Source organism: Polypterus senegalus, chromosome 2 (assembly GCF_016835505.1).
Source record: "Polypterus senegalus isolate Bchr_013 chromosome 2, ASM1683550v1, whole genome shotgun sequence".
NCBI lineage: Eukaryota > Metazoa > Chordata > Cladistia > Polypteriformes > Polypteridae > Polypterus > Polypterus senegalus.
This window is the reverse complement of record NC_053155.1, coordinates 136472388-136492450: the sequence shown is the minus strand read 5'-3', so window position 1 is coordinate 136492450 and position 20063 is coordinate 136472388. Positions and strand designations below refer to the sequence as shown.

Sequence of the window (20063 nt, the reverse complement as noted above, 5' to 3'; positions counted from 1 at the left end):
CGTTTGTTGCTGGAGATCTGTTTCAGAAAGTTCCCAGGACCCGACATTTCTCAAAAAGATTGTCACTGATGATGAGTCATGGGTGTACGCCTATGACCCAGAGATGATGATGTAACCATCAGAGTGGAACACAAAGTAGTCTCCCTGACCAAGGAAATCACACCACGTCAAATCCAAGACAAAAATGATGCTCATTTCATTCTTTGACATTAACAGTTTGTTGCACCATGAATTCATTACCCCTTGCACAAAGTGTTTTAGTTTTTAGTGTTTTGTACGTGCAAGTTTTGCAGAGGTTGCGCAATGCAGTTTGAAGGAAGAGGCCCGGTAATTGGCAGGGACAGTGGTTTCTACACCATGATAATGCACCGAGCCACACATTGTTTGTTGTGAAGCAATTTCTTGCAAATAAAAACATTCCAGTCATCACTCAACCACCATACTCACCAGATATAACTCCATGTGTAGATTGTTCCCTACTTTTAAAAATGTGACTAAAGGGAGCATGTTTTTCAGCTGTTAAGGACATCTAATCAAGTGCTATGGCTGAATTCTAGAAGATTCCACAAGAAGCTTTTCGCCAGTGCTTCCAACAATGGTAGGATCGATGGAGCAAGTGTGTGTGTGCAAATGGGTCCTACTTTGTAGGTGACATTGCAAATACCACCATTCCAGGAACTTTTGGACTATACTACTTATGTGCACAGCATTTATTTCTATAGCACATTTTCATACACAGAATGTAGCTCAGAGTGCAATAAATCAACACAAAACATACAGTGTGTATATATGTATGTATATATATATATATATATATATATATATATATATATATATATATATACAGTATGTATGTGTGTGTGTGTATGTATATACAGTATATATATATATATATATATATATATATATATATATACTAGCAGAATACCAGGCAGCGGAGAAGTAGTGTGTTAAAGAAGATATGAAAAGAAAAGCAAATATTTTAAAAATAGCGTAAGATGATTGTTAATGTAATTGTTTTGTCATTGATATGAGTGTTGTTGTCATATCTATCTATTTATATATATATATATATATATATATATATTTTTATATATATATATCTGTATATATGTATATATATATATATATATATATATGGATATATAATATATATAGCAAAATACCAGCGATTGGTTGAGAAGTAAAAGAAAAGGAAATATTTTAATAATAACATAACATGATTGACAATGTAATTGTTTTGTCATTGTCATGAGTGTTGCTGGCATATATATATATATATATATATATACACATATATATATATACACATACTGTATATATACACACACACACATATATACATACTGTATACACACATATACATATCTACATATATACTGTATATACACATATATATACAAATCTACATATATATATATATTAGGGGTGGGACTCGATTAAAAAAATTAATCCAATTAATTAGAGGCTGTGTAAGAATTAATCTTGATTAATCGTATGTAATCGCACACGTAAATTTGCCCCAAATAGCAAATGTTTTTTTTTTTTTAATTTAAAAGGGTTTTAGTGGGCGACAGAATCAAATAATAGACATGAAGATGAATATTGTAAACTGAAGCTGTTTTAATTTCTGAAAAAAAAAGCTTTTAAACTGCATTTGAATTCAAAACAGAAACAAAAATATCATCCTTGGTTAAAATTGGGCAGACTTAAAAATAAAGTGGTAATTTAAGTACTTTAAGTACATTTTCAGAATAGTATTGTCTTTAAATAATAATAACCAAAATTTCAACATAAAGTGCAGCGTGTGGCTTGTCTATGCGAGAGTATGTACTGTAGATCGGGGTATATATATACATTTATATATATACCCGCGTATCGCAGTGGAGAAGTAGAAGTTATGAAAAAGAAAAGGGAACATTTTAAAAATAACGTATATCTACATATATACTGTATATACACATATATATATACAAATCTACATATATATATATATTAGGGGTGGGACTCGATTAAAACAATTAATCCAATTAATTAGAGGCTGTGTAAGAATTAATCTTGATTAATCGTATGTAATCGCACACGTAAATTTGCCCCAAATAGCAAATGTTTTTTTTTTTAATTTAAAAGGGTTTTAGTGGGCAACAGAATCAAATAATAGACATGGACATGAATATTGTAAACTGAAGCTGTTTTTATTTCTGAAAAAAAGCTTTTAAACTGCATTTGAATTCAAAACAGAAACAAAAATATCATCCCTGGTTAAAATTGGGCAGACTTAAAAATAAAGTGGTAGTTTAAGTACTTTTAAGTACATTTTCAGAATAGTATTGTCTTTAAATAATAATAACCAAAATTTCAACATAAAGTGCAGTTTTCTTCTTAAAAAAATAAGTCAGAAACATAAAAGGTAATTTGACCAGCTTACTCTTTAAACTCTGAGTAACATTAGCCAAAATTATTTTGTACATTAGGCTAAAACAGTGTGATCATTGAACATTTTGTAATTAGATGTAATTAGAATTACTAACGGTCACGGAAGTCCAATGATCCCCAGTAAGAGCCACAAAGTCCACTTTCTGTAATGCATCTAATTTTGCTTGCTTTTCAGTGTGCACAAAACCATGCTTTTATCAAGGCTTCGCTCGGGTAGTCGAAATGATCAGTCGTAGGAACGCGCTTTATTCCGACTCTTAACATTTTTGTAGCTGTGATGTGTGCATCAGTGTAATGGATGTACCAGGAAATCATGCATTGACAAAAGTTCCCGTTTGCTTGGAATTGAAAGTGTGATTAAATGCGTTATTTTTTTAACGCGTTATGGAGTACATGCATCGAAGCTTCTCAGCTGTGCTTGTGCTAAGAAAGGGAAACATTTTAAAAATAACGTAACATGATTCTGCGTTAACCGAATATTTTTTCATACGTCCCAAACCAAGGAGATGCGAAGGTAAAATGAATCGGATAGCATGCGTACATACTCAGTGCATCCCTCTCGGGAATCGAACCTCGAATGTCGGCGTTAGAGGCGAAGACTCTACAATTAGCCACAGCGTGTGGCTTGTCTATGCGAGTATGTACTGTAGATCGGGTATATATATACATTTATATATATACCAGCGTATCGCAGTGGAGAAGTAGAAGTTATGAAAAAGAAAAGGGAACATTTTAAAAATAACGTAACATGATTGTCAATATACAGTAATTGTTTTGTGAGTGTTATTGAATGTTGCTGTCATCAAGGATTTGATTATCATTATTTGTTTCAATCAGGGTCGTATTTGTACGATGTGTTGTGTTCAAGTTACATTCCGTGTTTGTCAATCGTTGTAAAGATAAGAGGTTTCATTCATCAATTAGTTTCTTACTGCATCAATAAACAGCTCGTCTTCCTTTTTATCTGAGATGTGACAAACTGCATGCACGGGTTTTTTTACACTGTCTTCCTTTAGCGGGACATTCACTTTATCCACCGTGTGCTTTGTTTCCGCAGTAGCTGCACTTATGAATATGATTGTATGTATCAGACGCTTCATATTTTTTGCTGCCTTCTCAATTGTGTAATTCGGTTTTGTTCAGCACTCTTTGGAACTGTTGCTTTTTGTCTGTGCACTGCATCAGTTCACGTGAGCCGCTTCGTGTTCTTGCATCGAAGGTTCCCAGCTGTGCTGGTGCCATCTCGTGTAATGTCAGCTAAGACCCGGCACTTAAAAGATTCTCTCGCAGTTTCAATGAGTTTGTGCCAAACACCACCCTGACCATCTCATCTTCCTCTGCATAAGCACAGTCCTTCACCCGTGAATATTTACCGGCAGTGTTTGTATTGGATTGCCGCTGATGGACGGCCTTATATGGGCAGGCACTAAATTACATGAACTTAATTTAATATAAACTTACGGTTCACGCCGTGCTTTGTTTCCGCAGTAGCTGTACTTATGAATATGCTTGTATGCATCATTTGCTTCATAATGTTTTTCTGCCTTCTCAATTGTGAAATGGCGTTTTGTGCTCATCGCTGTTTGGAGTTCTTCCTTGTTCTCTACGTACTTACGTAGGAGGCGTGATGATGTCACACGAAACTCCGCCCCCCACGGCCATCTTCAACTCAACTCCATTACATTATATGGAGAAAAATTGCTTCCAGTTATGACCCTTACGCATAGAATTTCGAAATAAAACCTGCCCAACTTTTGTAGGTATGCTGTAAGGAATAAGCCTGCCAAATTTCAGCCTTCTACCTACACGGGAAGTTGGAGAATTAGTGATGAGTCAGTGAGGGCTTTGCCTTTTATTAGTATAGATATATATATATATATATACATACAGTATATGTGTATATATATGTGTGTGTATGTATGTATATATATACATATATATATATATACACAATTATAAAAGGCAAAGCCCTCACTGACTCACTCACTGACTCATCACTAATTCTACAACTTCCCGTGTAGGTAGAAGGCTGAAATTTGGCAGGCTTATTCCTTACAGCTTACTTCAAAAAGTTAAGCAGGTCTCATTTCGAAATTCTACACATAACGGTCGACAACGTCCGCCATGTTGAACTTTTTTATTTATAGCCCCATCTTCACGAAATTTGGTAGGCAGCTTCCCTGCACTAACCGAAACCAATGTACGTACTTATTTCGATGGTATGAAGCTACTGTCGGCCGCCATATTGAACTTGCCAACGTCACTAATTTTCCAACTTCCCGTGTAGGTAGAATGCTGAAATTTGGCAGGCTCATTCCTTACAGCTTACTTAGTTAAGCCGGTTTCATTTTGAAACGTGTAATGGTCATAACAGTCAACAACGTCTGCCATGTTGAACTTTCTTATTCATGGCCCCATCTTCACGAAATTTGGTAGGTGGCTTCCCTGCGCTAACCAAAACCAATGTACGTACTTATTGCAGTGGTATGATGCCACTGTCGGCCGCCATATTGAACTTTTCAACAGACTTTGTTACTTATGGGCCCATCTTCAAGAAATTTGGTACACGGGTTCCCAGCGCTAACTGAGTCTTACTTACGTACATATATACGTCCATAGCCTGCAGCTCAATCACCGTGTGAGGCGGAGTTCGGTCCCCCATCCCAACGCCTCCCACGTTGTTGGCTGCCTGCCTATATAAGGCCATCTGTTGCTCCAGTCTCTACATTCCCTTCCTTGCTTCGCCACAGGATTCACTTCTCCCTACTGATAACTACAGCCTTTTTATTTAATCCACGGCTTCTCCGCTGTTTTATTGTTCGTTTATTACGATTATAGTTATTGTGTAGGTATTTTAGAATTACTTTACAGTGACCAGGTACCCATTTCCTTTATCATTCCAACCGTACCCCCATTACCATGTCTATCGAGGTGATCACCATCGATCAAAGAACTGTCACTTACCAAGTGGTTTCCATGCCTGGAGATGGCACCTACCTTTTCCATTCTCTTTGTTACATATTGCACGGCCATATCAGGCTCACTCTTGATATCTGGAGGAACATTGTGTCTTATGTATTGAATGGCTGGGACAGGTTCAAGGTGTGGACTGATGACGGTACAGGAGATAATTATACTACACAGGATCACTAGAAGAGTGAAATGTTTAAGCCCTTCACCTATGGTTCTGCATGTAAGTTGATGGCTGCCGCTGAATTGTTCGGTTGTCGCTTTCAAGTGTACCGAAATGGCCAAATAGTTTACACCTTTCAACAACCGCCAATGCCTCTTAAACATCTTAGATTCACAGGTGACGATTTCAGTAGTGGACACTTTGATGTTTATGAATGTTTAAACTCTCAAAAGCTGGATGCGAAGTTATCGATGAAACCAGTTGTATGCTTAAATGACAGATGCCAAATGTCACTTCAACACAAGTCCTGCAAATACTGTCGTACTTGAAACAAACCATGAAGCTCAAACCGATTATGACAGCAGCAATCCAAGCTGTGAGATTTGAAACAAGATTACTGTTCACATGGCCAACTGTACATTGCATGCTCAAGAGTAAGCTCAGCACACAACTTGGTCATATTACAACCGGTGGGCCAAACTCACAATGTGGTATACAAAGAGATCCTTAACAAATAATTATTGACATATTTTCCCTCAGTTTACAAAGGTTTCATTTTCTTTTTAATAAAAATTTGAATGCAGTACTTCGCCGCTGCAAAGCGCGGGTATTTTGCTAGTATATATGTATAGTAAGAAGACTATATAGCGCCTGACCCAACACAGATTGGACACTGGAGCCCTGTGGGAATCCAAGGCACTACTCCAGGCCAGGTGGGCGGCCATCTAGCGTCCAGGGGGAGGTATTGCACTGCGCGCCGAGCTTCTTTTCCAGCCCTTCCTTCGCCTCATACATGGTCTGGAACATCTGGAAAAAGGACTGCAGGGGTAGGACGATGGCCTTCACATCCCAAGAAGCCTGAAACAGGTCAGTTTCTCCGGTGGACTTAGGCACCTCTCATTCCCTCCCACTGACCGTGAGCCACCCCCGTCCGGCGTTCCACCCAGTGTCTCTCGGGTTCGGGGTGGAGATTCGCTGTCCCCGTCTTGGCATTTGTCTTGACAGGGGATCGGCATGTGTCTCCCACCCCCTTACCAGCCAAGGGGAGGCTTTTCTGCTCCCTTGCTGAAATCACTGTGCCAGGGGGATCGTCCGGGCCACCTGTCCTCCACAGGATATCCGAGGCTGAAGAAGGTACTCAGGTCGGCCTCGCTCTCCCCGTAGCTCACTCCGCCGACACGCCATGGAAGCACATCCTCAGGCCTCCCACGGGTATCTCGCCCCTCGGCGTCTGAGGCAGGTAGACGAAAAGGCAGATTAACATTCTCAAAATCCATCACCTACCTCCTGCTGCAACCTGCAGTGCCGGCCACCATGGCAGCGGCGGGCGGTCGACTTTTGAGTCCGCCTGGACTATTTTTTCCTCATCAGCGCAGCGTCCTTTGGGGTTCCTGGAGTTAAATTGTGGCTTCCTTGCCGCGTGTGCGCACTTCGGTGCGCTCTCACAGGGTCGCGCCTTCTGCGCGGCTGTGCTGTGCACGTGCCTCGCACTGCTGTGCTGGGTCCTTAAACAAATTTACTGCAAGTTCCGAGCCAAACAGACAGACCGTAATCCTGCCGACTACGCCAGTGTAAGAAGACGCTGTATAGCGCCTGACCCAACACAGATTGGACACTGGAGGCACTTGTAAAATAACCAGACTTTATTAGTTCTTCAGCTGGAGGGCACGTCTTCCCCATAATCTCTCCAGCCACAACACAGTCCCAAGCAATATTACTTCCCAGTAAAGCACAAGCACTTTCTTCTCCTTGGCACGACCACTCCTCCCCAGGAACCCTGTCCTCCTCCACCCGACTCTGGCTGATGAGTGGTGATTGCTGGCTCCCTTTTATAGGTCACCTGGAAGTGCTCCAGGTGTTTGATCACCGAGATCCGACGGCACTTCCAGGTGTGACGAATCTGTTGCCCACACAGGCCACAGGCTCAGGAGTCCCAAACACAGCACCCCCTGGCGGTACCTGTGGGATCCAACAGGGCTGCACCCAACTCCAATTCCCAGGGAGCCCTGTGGGAAACTGAGGCACTGCTCCAGGCCAGGGGGGCGGCCATCTAGCGTCCAGGGGGAGGTATTGCACTGTCCAGGGCTGCTCCCCCTGAATGTAGTGTGCAGGGACGTCCTGGCTGGGCATGGGCGCCAGCTGGCTGCCACAATATGTATGTGTGTATATATATATATATATATATATATATATATATATATATATATATATATATATATATATATATATATATATGTAAAATGTAGAAAAGTAGAGTCCTTACATATAATATTGTATTCTAAGTCTCTAATGGTGAGTAAAGATGGTAAGATTAGATGGCCAAGAGGACAGAAAAAACAAAATGAAACTCTAGATATTCTGGAGGAATAAACAAAATCTTACAGGAGTTACAGGAACAAAAGACCTCCCAGCTCCCATTGGGCATTAATCCTAAAATAAATGGACTTAAGTTGCTCCTTTTTCCCAGGGTTTGTCCCACAGCATTTGGCACAGTAGATCTCCTGGACAGCTGGGGCACCCATCTTCATTCATGCATCACAGGTGACTATACAGTGTATGATGTGATGTACTCATAGTGCACCTGCTGTGCAAATTCGACATTTAATCAATATGTGCTTCCATGTCAGAAGGATAGGGAAGTTCATTTACCAGTGCTAACCTGTAAAACAAGTGTGAATTGCATGCATAGTTTATGTTTGTATATAAACTACTGTATAATATATAATAGGCTAGTTGTCCAGTTGCAGTGTTTTCTGGCTTTTTGTTTTTATGTTCTGTCTAAAAACTGAATGAAATGGTCTGGTAATTGGATGCATGAAAGAAAACTACTTATTATGTCTGAGCTCAAAGATTCTTGACCCCAAAGCTAACTCAACAAATGAATGAATAAGTACTAAGCTTATCAGCATGATTTATCTTAACATAGGTGACTATTGTATTCAGGTAGATATTAAAGAAATAAAATAAAATGGAAAAAAATGTAATACAGTATTTACTCAATGGTATTATTTCAACTAGCAGAAATAAATAAAATAGTAACATTAATAATTTAAAAAATGTACTGTCAAGGTGAAATTCTTTGGGGATTATGTGGTTTAAACCAAATGGATTTTCTCCAAGAATTACTATAGGTAGTAAAAAAGATCATTCAACAAAATTAGATCCTTAGAACTTGGTCTCATAAATATGGTGACACAAGAGGCATGCCCTGGGCTGAAGTTACTTTGACCAGGTAAGAGAAGATAGATTCCTCAGTATCTTTCCTGCTTAGCATGTCAACACATTAAGATAGACAGTATCTTAGTTTGATGTTAAATAGCCATCCATGGGGTCTAATAGGATGTTATTGGGAAAAGGGTATCTAATCTGTGATGCCCGGGTCAATAGTTACCTACATGGCAGTAATAAGAGACAACTGATTTTTAAGTAATTCTAATTAAGTAATGTCCTGTCACTGCACTCTATGTGGGAGAAACTGGACAAACACTCTAGCAGAGAATGAATTTACACAGGTTCCACATTAAACATGGCAACACAGATGTTCCTGTAGTGGCCCACTTCAACAGCCATGGGCACTGTGAGAGGGACTATAAAGTAGTGCTTATGGGCAACTTCAAAGCACAGCAAGAGGGAAAAGAATGGGAAGTTAAACTCATGTTAAAATTGAATACATTACAGCATGGCTTGAATAGAGACAAGAGTTTTATGGCCAGGTATGAGAACTGTTTGCATCTCTCAGACTGACACAGAAAGCCTGTCTACAGACCCATATTGTTTTGAAAAACTCATCATAAACTTCAAAGGACTTTGTTGGACAGTTAGCTTATCCAAAGATCTTGACCATTCATTGCTCTTCTCTCTCTTGTTAAATTAATCTCAGCCTGAATTAATCTGTTAACTTTTTACATTTAAGATTTTTTCATTTAAAGATTTACCAATGTTGTTTCTTGTCCTAGTGTGTGTATATAAACATAGGGTACTCCAGTTTCTGTATTACATCTTTCCTGAAGAAAGGGCCTGAGTTGCCTCGAAAGCTTGCATATTGTAGTCTTTTTAGTTAGCCAATAAAAGGTGTCATTTTGCTTGGCTTTTCTCTACATTCATAATGGCTAACACGGTACAACACCCTAGTACTAAGTAATTACCAAGATAATAAAAAGTTATATATGTAAGCAAGAGTATAATTTTAAAGGATAAAAAGGTGCTTGTTATCATGATATGCTTTTCAAAAAGGTTGTCACTAGAAAGTAGGGCTACTGTGATTAATCCATGTAATCAGCTAATCAACTAAAAAAATATTGAATCATATTTTGTTAATCGACTAATCGTCCCTCCCTAACAATACACCCCCCACCCCCCCAAAACCACTAAACATACACACACCCCATATTGCGCACTGGCATTCTGCTCTACCTGCACTTAAAGGACTCCAAGTCCACACAGAATGCAACCTTTGACATCACTCCTGTGCAGGCGTTCCAGATAACGGTTTCACAAGAAATTAACAAAAGATGGGAGCTGGAGATGAGATATAGTGGTGATGCTGTAAGCATAAATGTAATTGCTGCTGCTCTTGACCCCAGATTTCGTAAGCTCAAATTTCTGTCTCCAGGAGAACAATTAAAAGTTCATTTGAGAGTGCAAGCCCCCTACCACTGGAAGCAAAGAAGGGAATGAGGGAGCAGGAGTAGCATCAATAGTCCACCAGTGAGATCCAAAAACTCAGCTCATGCTAAAGAGGAGAAGAGGCAAGTGTGTTAACTGAACTCACTACTAGGGTCTGACTCAGAACCACATGACAGTGCAGAAGATGCACAAGAAAGCACAGTCAGCCAAATGGTGAGAAAGGAGATTCTAACCTATTTTGGAGAGCATCCTCTTCCCAAAAGTGAAAACCCGCTAAAGTGGTGGAAAGATAATAAGGCAAGGTTTCCCAAATTGACTATTCTGGCAAAAATCATATTTTGTTTACCTGACACATCCACTTTTTCCAAATGCCTGTTTTCAGCAGCTGGAAATATAGTCACAAAGAAGAGAGCCAGCCTTCACCCTAAGCATGTGGACATGTTAACGTTCCTCCATTGTAACAATGAGCTTTAAAAGGACCAAAAAGCCTAATTTTTGGTCTTGTTTCTAGTTGGACAACTGATACGAAGTTATGTTAAGTCCATTATTAACCAAAAATATATTTTGACTTAAATATTTTATTGTTAACAATGTTTTCTTGTTAATTTTCATGTTGGAGTCATTTTAGTTGTGTTTTTTACATTTCCTGATGTTTTCAAATTCCACGTATAAAATTATTCAATAAATATTCACATACAGCATTCATATGCCTACTTGAATTATTTGGACAAAATAAGTCATTAGCTTAATCAATTAATCGATAAAATATTGATCACAGGAGGAACAGAACAGCAAATTTTTAAGTTGTGTAATTCTGATGTCTACAGAAAAAGCTAGTTCTATTTTAGGCTGATGAAATGCATAACATAGAGGTTTGGAATGTAGCTGTAAAGATGAACAATGCTGTGTGAAGTAAAGTTACTTAATATAAAGGAACAAATAATATTTTCAAGGTATATTATAAATCTCTAAATACATTGAAGTACAATGGAATAAAATATTTACTTCATGAATTTTTGAATGGCACTAGGTAAGGCTGTCCACTATCACCAATGCATTTTTAGTTGTTATAGAACCCATGTTTATCCATCTGTAGACATAACCAGACATAATGGGGATTAAAAAAGCAGGAAATGTACAAAGAATATCTCTCTGTGCTAACAATATGGCAGTGTACGTCACAGAATCCAAAATCTAGGAGTGAGTGCCCCAAAGAAATGTAAAGACATTCTGTTCATGGTGTAAAGCATTAAATAACAGGTTAGTAAGTAGTCATCTCTTTACCTCCCTTTAGGTGGGAAATGTAAAATGAACATCTTTACAAACTTATCTTTTTTTCACAGAATTTCTTTACACATTAACAAATGCTTTTTTATAAATTTAGTCCGTCAGGAGAAAAGGAACTTCTCAGTTAATGTCTCAATGAATTTTAACTGTAATGACAGTCTACTTAAACTTTTTGCTTTAAGGTTTTCCTTAATGACACAGAACAGTGGACAGCTCCTGTAACTTTCTTATATATGTCACATTTGCTACCCCCTCTAAATCTGCAAATATACATATGGAAATTCCACCACTATTTTCCATAACTCATATGTTTAGTGTAGTTTTGTACTGTGAATTTACTACACCATAATATGGCACTCAAAATATACCTATTAATAAACTTATTTCAGATTACCCAACGCATCACATTTTTACCAAAAGTCTTCTACTTCCCAGTGCTTTGCCTAACAAAGTTTACAGTCATAGCCCAAAGACATGCATATTTAGTTAATCAAACATTATAAATCATCATAGTGTGAGTTAGGGTCATATGAGTTAAGGTAAGACTCCAGCTGTCCTTAACCACTTGTGTAATCATCTTGCTTTTCTTTCTTTCTTTCTTTTTTTTAGACATGGCTGAACTGGGCATCTGTTGTTTTTAGCATTGTCTTATTCTTTGCAGTTGCCTTTTGTTATAATGCTTCTTGTCCTACCTGCTACCCACCATCTAATCCATACTGGACCATGCAGAGGCTCATGGGAGATCCCATGTTCTACCTTCTTTGTATTCTTACCCCTGTTGTTGCCCTTCTTCCAAGGTAAGTGAGTTTAGTTTGCTAATACGGTTTTGTTGTGTGTTGTCATTAGATCATTTGGTTTTGAGTGCTTCATTGCAGGCATTTTTTGTAAGTGTTTAAAATACAGGTATTAATTAGGTTTTAATACGACAAGAAACATGCTCTTTTGCAGATATTGCTTGTGTGTATATATTTGCTGAGTTGCTAAGTCATTGTGGCCCAGGCTAACAACACAGTATTATGCCGTTCCTGCTGATTTTTTTTATGTGATTTTGGCTACTAATGCTGTAAACCTCCAGTTCTGCATCATCTCAAAGATGTTCAACAGGATTGAAATTTGCAGACAATCCAGAAAGCTCGAGCTAGTGTAATTTTGGTAGACCCAATTTGAAATACTGCATGCTTTGTGACATTTTGCATTGTCCTGCTAAATGTTTCTGTTTAAGAAACAGTAGAACACATGGTCAACAGCAATGTTTAGGTATGCAGTGGCATCCAGATTATTTTCATTTGGTAGTAAGAAGCCTATTGCATACCAAGAAAACATTACCTACACCATTAGTCCATCTCTAATAGTGGAGCTATTAATGCAGAACATTTTGAGTCCACAGTTTAATGCTGCTTACACCAAATTTGTCCATACATTCTGTGTCATTGCAGAAAATTAAGATTCATCATAAAATCTTTCCCATCTTCAGTCATCCAGTTTTGGTGATCATGTGCTCATTGAATCCTTGTTTTCTTATTCTTTGTTTATGGGAGTGGAACCCAGTGTGATCTTCTGCTGTACTAGCACATCCACTTCATAGTCCAGCACATTGTGCACTCAGAGATGCCATTATGCGCACTCCAATTGTAAAGAGACATTAAAAATGTCAGTATCTGTGGCCCTTCTGTGAGCATTTCTGGCCATTCTCCAGTGCGAAGGTGTTTTCACCCACAGAACTGCTGCTCATGGTATTTTCTTGTTTATCACATCATTCACTGTAAAGTCTACAGACTATAAGTACAGTCAAAGTAGCTTAGATCATTTACTATATTTTTCTCATTCTAAAGTTTGGATGAACAAAAACAAAACTTTTTGTTATTATTAATAATGTTAATCCAAATTAAGTTGCATCTTCATTATTGGCTATTTAGGGGAGCAGGTAGTATTATGTGTGTGTGTGTATGTATGTATGTGTATGTATATGTATGTATGTGTATATGTGTACACTGCTCAGAAACATTAAAGAAACACTTTTTAATCAGAGTATAGCATCAAGTCAGTGAAACTTCTGAGATATTGATCTGGTCAGTTAAGTTTGGTTGTTAATCAGTTTCAGCCTATTTGGTATTAATGAAATTAACAATAGGTGCACTAGAGGGGCAATAATGAGACGACCCCGAAAACAGGAATAGTTTAACAGGTGTAGGCCACTGACATTTTTCCCTTCTCACCTTTTCTGACTGTTTTTTCTAGTTTTGCATTTCGCTACGGTCAGTGTCACTACTGGTAGCATGAAACGACACCTGGACCCTGCCGAGGTTGCACAGGTAGTCCAGGATGGCACATCAATACACACCATTGCCAGAAGGTTTGCTGTGTCTCCCAGCACTGTCTCAAAGGCATGGAGGAGATTCCAGGAGAGCTGGACAGGGCCGTAGAAGGTCTTTAACCCATTAGCGGGACTGGTAGGAGGACCAGAATGAGCAGTGTTGGAGCCCTACAAAATGACCTCCACCAGGCCACTGGTGTGTATGTCTCTGACCAAACAATGAGAAACAGACTTCATGAGGGTGGCCTGAGGACCCGATGTTCTCTAGTGGGCCCTGTGCCCACAGACACACCGTATATATAATCTTGTGAGTGAGATAGATAGGTAGGTAGGTTGGGATTTCCTGGAGTGTCAATTTGAAGTTGGAAAGTTAAAGAAGAATAGAAAATACTTACTCTTTAGAGTCAGTATTTAGAAGACTTGTGTCTAATTCCATGGCTGGATCAAAATAATAGTGTAATCATGATATAAATGTGAGTAATGTGAAAATGTTAATGTGACACCATAGTTGCTGATTATTGGTCAGTCTCTAATTCATAATAAACTGCTAATTGGGTTTGCTAATTGTACTTATGATTATTGGTCATTTAGCCTTTTGTAATAGTGCGATAAATCTATGAATATCTGTTAATTCCAAGCACTAGTAAAGCAGAAAGATGCATGTTGCTTCATGTGAGGTGTAAATTACCCGTCAGTGGATATTTAATATCAGTGAATGTAGGTTATTGATTATGCCAGTATAAAATACATACAGAAGATAGAAGAAAAGCCTGTAATTACTTGAACTGAGTAAAGTTTATTCTGTGCTTTCCTTCAGTATGTTGTTTAAAGGTGACGGAAGTGTGGGTCATACACTGGAGCAGCTCTCTAACCTTTAAACACTGACAACCTCAACCATGTTCCCTCATTTAAGGTCTGTGGGGGGTTTTACAGTTGAGGCTTTCTTTCATCTGGTAAAATGCTAGATGCAGAAGTGCTCCAGCATCACACATTAATGAATGAAAGACAGATCTGGATTTTTATCTACAGATGTCATAATACAGTACTTTGAGACAGGTCGTATTCTTATTACTGTTAGCTTTTTGTCCTACTGCTCATACACATTCACCCATAATCTCAGCTCCACGGTCCAATGCAAGTTGGACATCCAGTGTTTTAAGTCCATTAGTTTACAGTTACCTTTTTGGTTGTGTAAAGTCCAATAGCATGTATTTATGACTGCTTTATTAAATCAAATTTTTTGAACCTGTTTTGGAAAGTGTCTAATTTTATTAGAACAGTAGCTGGTACTTAAATGTCTACAGCAGCTGTGAATTAAAGAGAGCAAATATTGTAGCAGTACAGTTCAGTGAAGAAAAGGACAAACAAGTCATGTTTTTTTGTGAAATGGAATGGAATACCAAAGAAGCCAACACTGATTTTTCTGTTTCCATGGTCAAGCAAGTTTTACAAATTTTCTAGGAACCTGAATATGACCTCTTTAAGTCAGTCTTATTAAATTTGTCTTAAGCAAACTCCCAGAAAATACACTGGTTCCTTTGGCAAACTCTCAGGGTCAACCCTTTTAGTTTCTAATATAGTAGATAGTGGTTTCATAAATCCAGAGCCCCTACCATGAGGACAACTGCATTCTGAATCCGTTTTAAATGAGAATTCGGGAAACTTTTTTCTTGTAATTATAGCCTTTTGGGTCATCTATTGGCATGCCTAAGTCCTTCTTTTATAACTTGTAGGTATTTTTCTGGGTGGAAACTGAGGTTTTCATCTTTGCTATACTAGGAAAATAACACACTCCAAGGCATTAAAAAGTTATATCCCCTTCTCTCATTTGAATGGCAAATGTTTCTATACTGTCCCTAGATGTAAAGAATAATTGACAATATGCATATAGATGTTTTGGTAAGAAAAGTAGTTAAAACCAATTTTAATAGAATTGTTTTTACAAATGGAAAATCTGACTAATGGATTCTTTAAATAAATATCCTTTCAATATGTATTTTTCATTATGTGGATGTTACATTTCAGTCAAGGTCCCTCGTCTGGCTGAGGCAAAAATGCCATTTCTTTTTTGTTAATTTCTGATTCCTTTGTTATGTTACTAGTGTTGGTCATTTCATTTCTATCATTTCTATGTAGCTGTATATTTGTTGCCATATGCCATGTGTTTTGTGGATGGTCCCCAAGAGGCAGGGACTATCTGCCCATCACCATCAAGAGTCTGACCTCAGTCATATAATAGCTGAGGAAAACCCACAGTCCCTTGCAGTTCATTGTGAATGCATTTTAGTGAGTTCAGTAGGATTTGTAATTATTCTTGTGCTTTTGTGATATTTTGGATTTTTGTGACCTTTTGCTCAGTTTTTGACTTTGCATATTCAACTTTGTGTTTTGGGTTGTGTTTTCTTTTAAGATTACCCATTTTCAAAGCATTGCCTTATGTATGTATCTCTTTGCCTTGTGCACCTTGTAGCTTATGTTTGTGCCACAGAGGACTGTGTATATATAAATCTTTTATTTGTAAAGAATTCTCATTGCTTTTTTTGTGTGACTAGCCCTGGTTAACCTTTTTCTCCTCTAGTGGGCAATTGTGAGTCATTTTTTGGTACTTTATGCTTGGGAACTCTAAAGGTCAATAACAGTGGAGGAATAAGATGTATTTGTACTGTATGTTACAAGATTTCCTTAGTTTGTTCTCGTAACTGTCAAAATTGCTTTGGTGCAAACCTGAACCTTAAGTATGTACTTGGAATTTCAGGCTAAAACGTGTAAACTGCTTTTGTGATTCACCATGCTTTTTTATTTTTGCAGATACTTGTACAGAGTATTACAGGGAACATTATTCCCAACTCCTGTCCAACTAAGGCGCCAGCTAGACAAATATATCCAGCCTAACTTGAGCAACACTCACAAAAACCAAAAAACAGGACCCTGGCTTGATCCAGATACTCATTTTCAGCCATTTTGTAAACCTTTTCTGAAGGATCGTTCTAGTGCAGGAGAACAATTACCCTCTTGTAAGAGACCAGAAGCTCCAAAATTATCTGAAAATGGTTCTGCTGGAGTAATAAATACATCAAAATCTTACAGTATAGAAAAAGAGGATATCTGTTTGCAAAATGCACATTTATGGGAACCCTCTTCAACACACAAAAAACTACCAAATTCTGAAACTGAAACACTGCCTTTCACAAAAGATATTGTGGACTTTGATTCTACTTTTAATGAAGAGGGCTTCGTACTGGATTCTGTTTTGGACTTCTCTGACTTCAATTTACTCAACTGGATAACATCAACTCCATTATTTAAATCGTCCAGACACCTGGGAGAGCCTACAGCACAGAACTTTTTGAAAACTGCTGAAAGCAATAGGGGAGGCTGCCCCCAGAGCAGTACTCACATAGAGTCTAAAGAAGGAGTTGCAAATGGACAAGACGAGCAACTTGCATGCACTACTGCCACTGATGTCAAAGCAGTCGTGTCTGTCTCGTTAAAAGAGGGAATTGTTGAAACAATGTTATTGTGACATCATCTGTATTTACAGATTATTTATCTTTTCATTTGCACATTCTGATGTAAAATACTGTGCCAACATGTACATTTCCAAAGTAATTTTGTTTTTGGTTTTTTCCTGTAAAATATAAATGGATACAGCTTATGCTATAGTATTTAAATAATGTTATTTTTATACATATATCTTTTTTGTTCCTTTTTTTTCAGGTTTATTGGACCAAATTCAGATGCATTTTATTTTTGTAAATATTGTGAAAGGTTTACTTAAAGATTTAACTTCTGTTCAAAAAATGATTCCATTAAGCAATTTCTATGTTTGGAAAATGTTTCGAAATTTTATAGAGTACTGAAGTATTTCATTCCACAGAAATGTTCAGGGTTACCTTGTTGATATATTTTGGAATTATCTACTTTCTGTCCTTTGAAATACTGGAAATAATACAAAATATACCAATTTGAACAATTAAAATTACAGTAATAGGCATGTAAAATAGTTTCATGCTAGTTTTCTTAAGATAATTTTAATAGATTCATTGCCAAAATACAGATGGCGCTTAGTATACATAAAAATGGTATCTATTTTATTATATTACTGAAAACACACTTTCTTATCATACAGTTTGTTCTGTTTTATACTCCTTAAGCAGTAGCACTCCCTCTATAACACACAGACTTCAATTGTATTTGGATATGTTTGAAATATCTCTTAATTTTAGTTGGAACTGTTTTTATGACTGCTGTTTGTTATAGGAGCTGTACACTGCAGTAAGAAATGAAATTTACACCTAACTGATCAAAGGCTTGTCCTGGCTTTTTCCAGATCCAGCTCATTTTCTTCACACATGTAGCAGGTGGGGGCTATAAAATTAAATGAATAGCAATATAACTAAGTGCGTGTAAACTTGTCATTGTTAAACAAAAAAAATCACTCAAGTATATAAATATTATATTTCTCTATGGAAGGGGAGTTAAAAAAAAAAAAAATCAACCCTTCTCAGTGCTGCACTTTTTATATATTTATATATTTTTATTCTGGAAAGATATCTCAGTTGTCAGAGATATAGCTGCTATTTTAAAGTTTCCAGCAATACAAATCCCCCTCCCCAGCCCAGAGTGCTTGTACAGACTTTTGTTTACAACAGCATGGAAGATAGATTACCTCATAAACATCGGTGCTGGTATACACACTTTTGAAAAGAAAAAGTATATGTGTTTGTATAATTTATATATAGACAGGTTATATTAGCAATTGTATGGTAGCTTTATTCTTATGTAAAAACGACGGTTGTGATAAATGACTTGGATATACCAGCAGATTCCTTTATACATCCTGTATATACATTTTCTGTGGAATTAAGGTCAGTTACACTTCTTATTTTATTTTTTTACTTTTTTTTTTTTTTTTACTTTCTTGATTTAGGAAGCATTTAATAGGATATATGAATTCTTGAAATGTTCACGGTTACTTGTTCATTCTATCATTTAGACTTGAAAATGTGTTTAAGGAGAGCAGCTGTTCACACCAAACTAAACTAAACTAAACTAAACTAGGGAGAAGTCATTATATAGTCTTTATATTCAAGAGCCAGAGATATCATTGTTATTGTTCTTTTATATTTGAATCATTATTATACTGTTAATATAGAAAGTGAAGCTGTCTAATCATATTTAACATTTTTTTGGAAATTGAAATAGAAATGTAGTGCTTGAAATGCTTATTACTTGAAGTTTAAAGGTACATTTTTATTAAAAACTATATTATGTGTAATTCATATACTTCATGTAACATACGTAGTAGACATTGGTAAATGCCTTTCTAGAGTAAGCAAAAGTACTAAAAGTTTTAATAATAGAGTACATTCTACTGTAATTAGATAATTGTACCAAGCTATACGAAATGTTTAGGACCAATGAATATTGCTTTTTTTCTTTGGAACATGAAGAAAGCATTTTATTATTTCTGGAAGTACTTTGCATATTTATAATTTTATTTGTTCAATTTAGCTGATGGTAGTAAATACAAGCACATTACACTGTTGGTAGCATTTAATTTTTGCTAAGACTTATTGAAAATGGTTTTACATTTCCAATAATGTATGGTGTTCATATCAGCATTTCAGCAATTGCATTTACAATACTTTATGTGCCTTAACACTGGACAGAAAATTAAACATTGTTGTACATTTTTTGTGGGTATTTCAATGCTTTCAATGAATTTTTAATGGTACTGTTGAATGGTTCAGAAAATGGAAAGTGTTGTGGATGGGCTCAAAATGCTTTCTAACTGGGGTAATAAATGCACTTTACTACTTTTAGGAGCATCCGATGACTTGATTCCTGTGAAAGAAAATGATTCTAAAATATTGTCTAGCATTAACCTTGGTCATTTCCATCTCAGATTTAAACATAAAAATGTCTTCTCATACTTTCTGATTCAATCTTTTTCTTATCCTGAATGAGAAATTAATTTTTCCCTTCATATAATATGGAGGCCAAAATTGAAAGCAATTATGCAACATGCAGTCTCCCCACTATATCTTAAGCCTATCTGTCCTGTGCACTGCATACTGTACCATTCAGTTGTTTATTTTTCTTTGTGGAGGAAAAGCTTCTGGGCCTTTCATATCTCCCTTAAGGCATACTTTTCTTACCCCAGCTCAAACCTTTATATAATTATACATACCATTTTTGTCTAAAAGTAGCTCATTTTGGTTATCTCCTAGTTTACCTAGTTCATTATAACTTTTTTTTTTAACA

At 37.0% G+C, this 20063-nt stretch overlaps 1 protein-coding gene across 1 annotated transcript in view; it reads left to right on the top strand.

Moving 5' to 3' along the window:
• atp10a (ATPase phospholipid transporting 10A) overlaps positions 1 to 19492 on the top strand; it is a 199142-nt gene extending 179650 nt beyond the window's left edge. The window contains exons 20-21 of the mRNA XM_039744692.1: positions 12092 to 12279; positions 16605 to 19492. Coding sequence (XP_039600626.1) covers positions 12092 to 12279; positions 16605 to 17319 — 903 coding nt within the window. The 3' untranslated portion in view covers positions 17320 to 19492. The remainder of the gene's footprint in view (positions 1 to 12091; positions 12280 to 16604) is intronic.
• Positions 19493 to 20063: the final 571 nt, after the last annotated feature.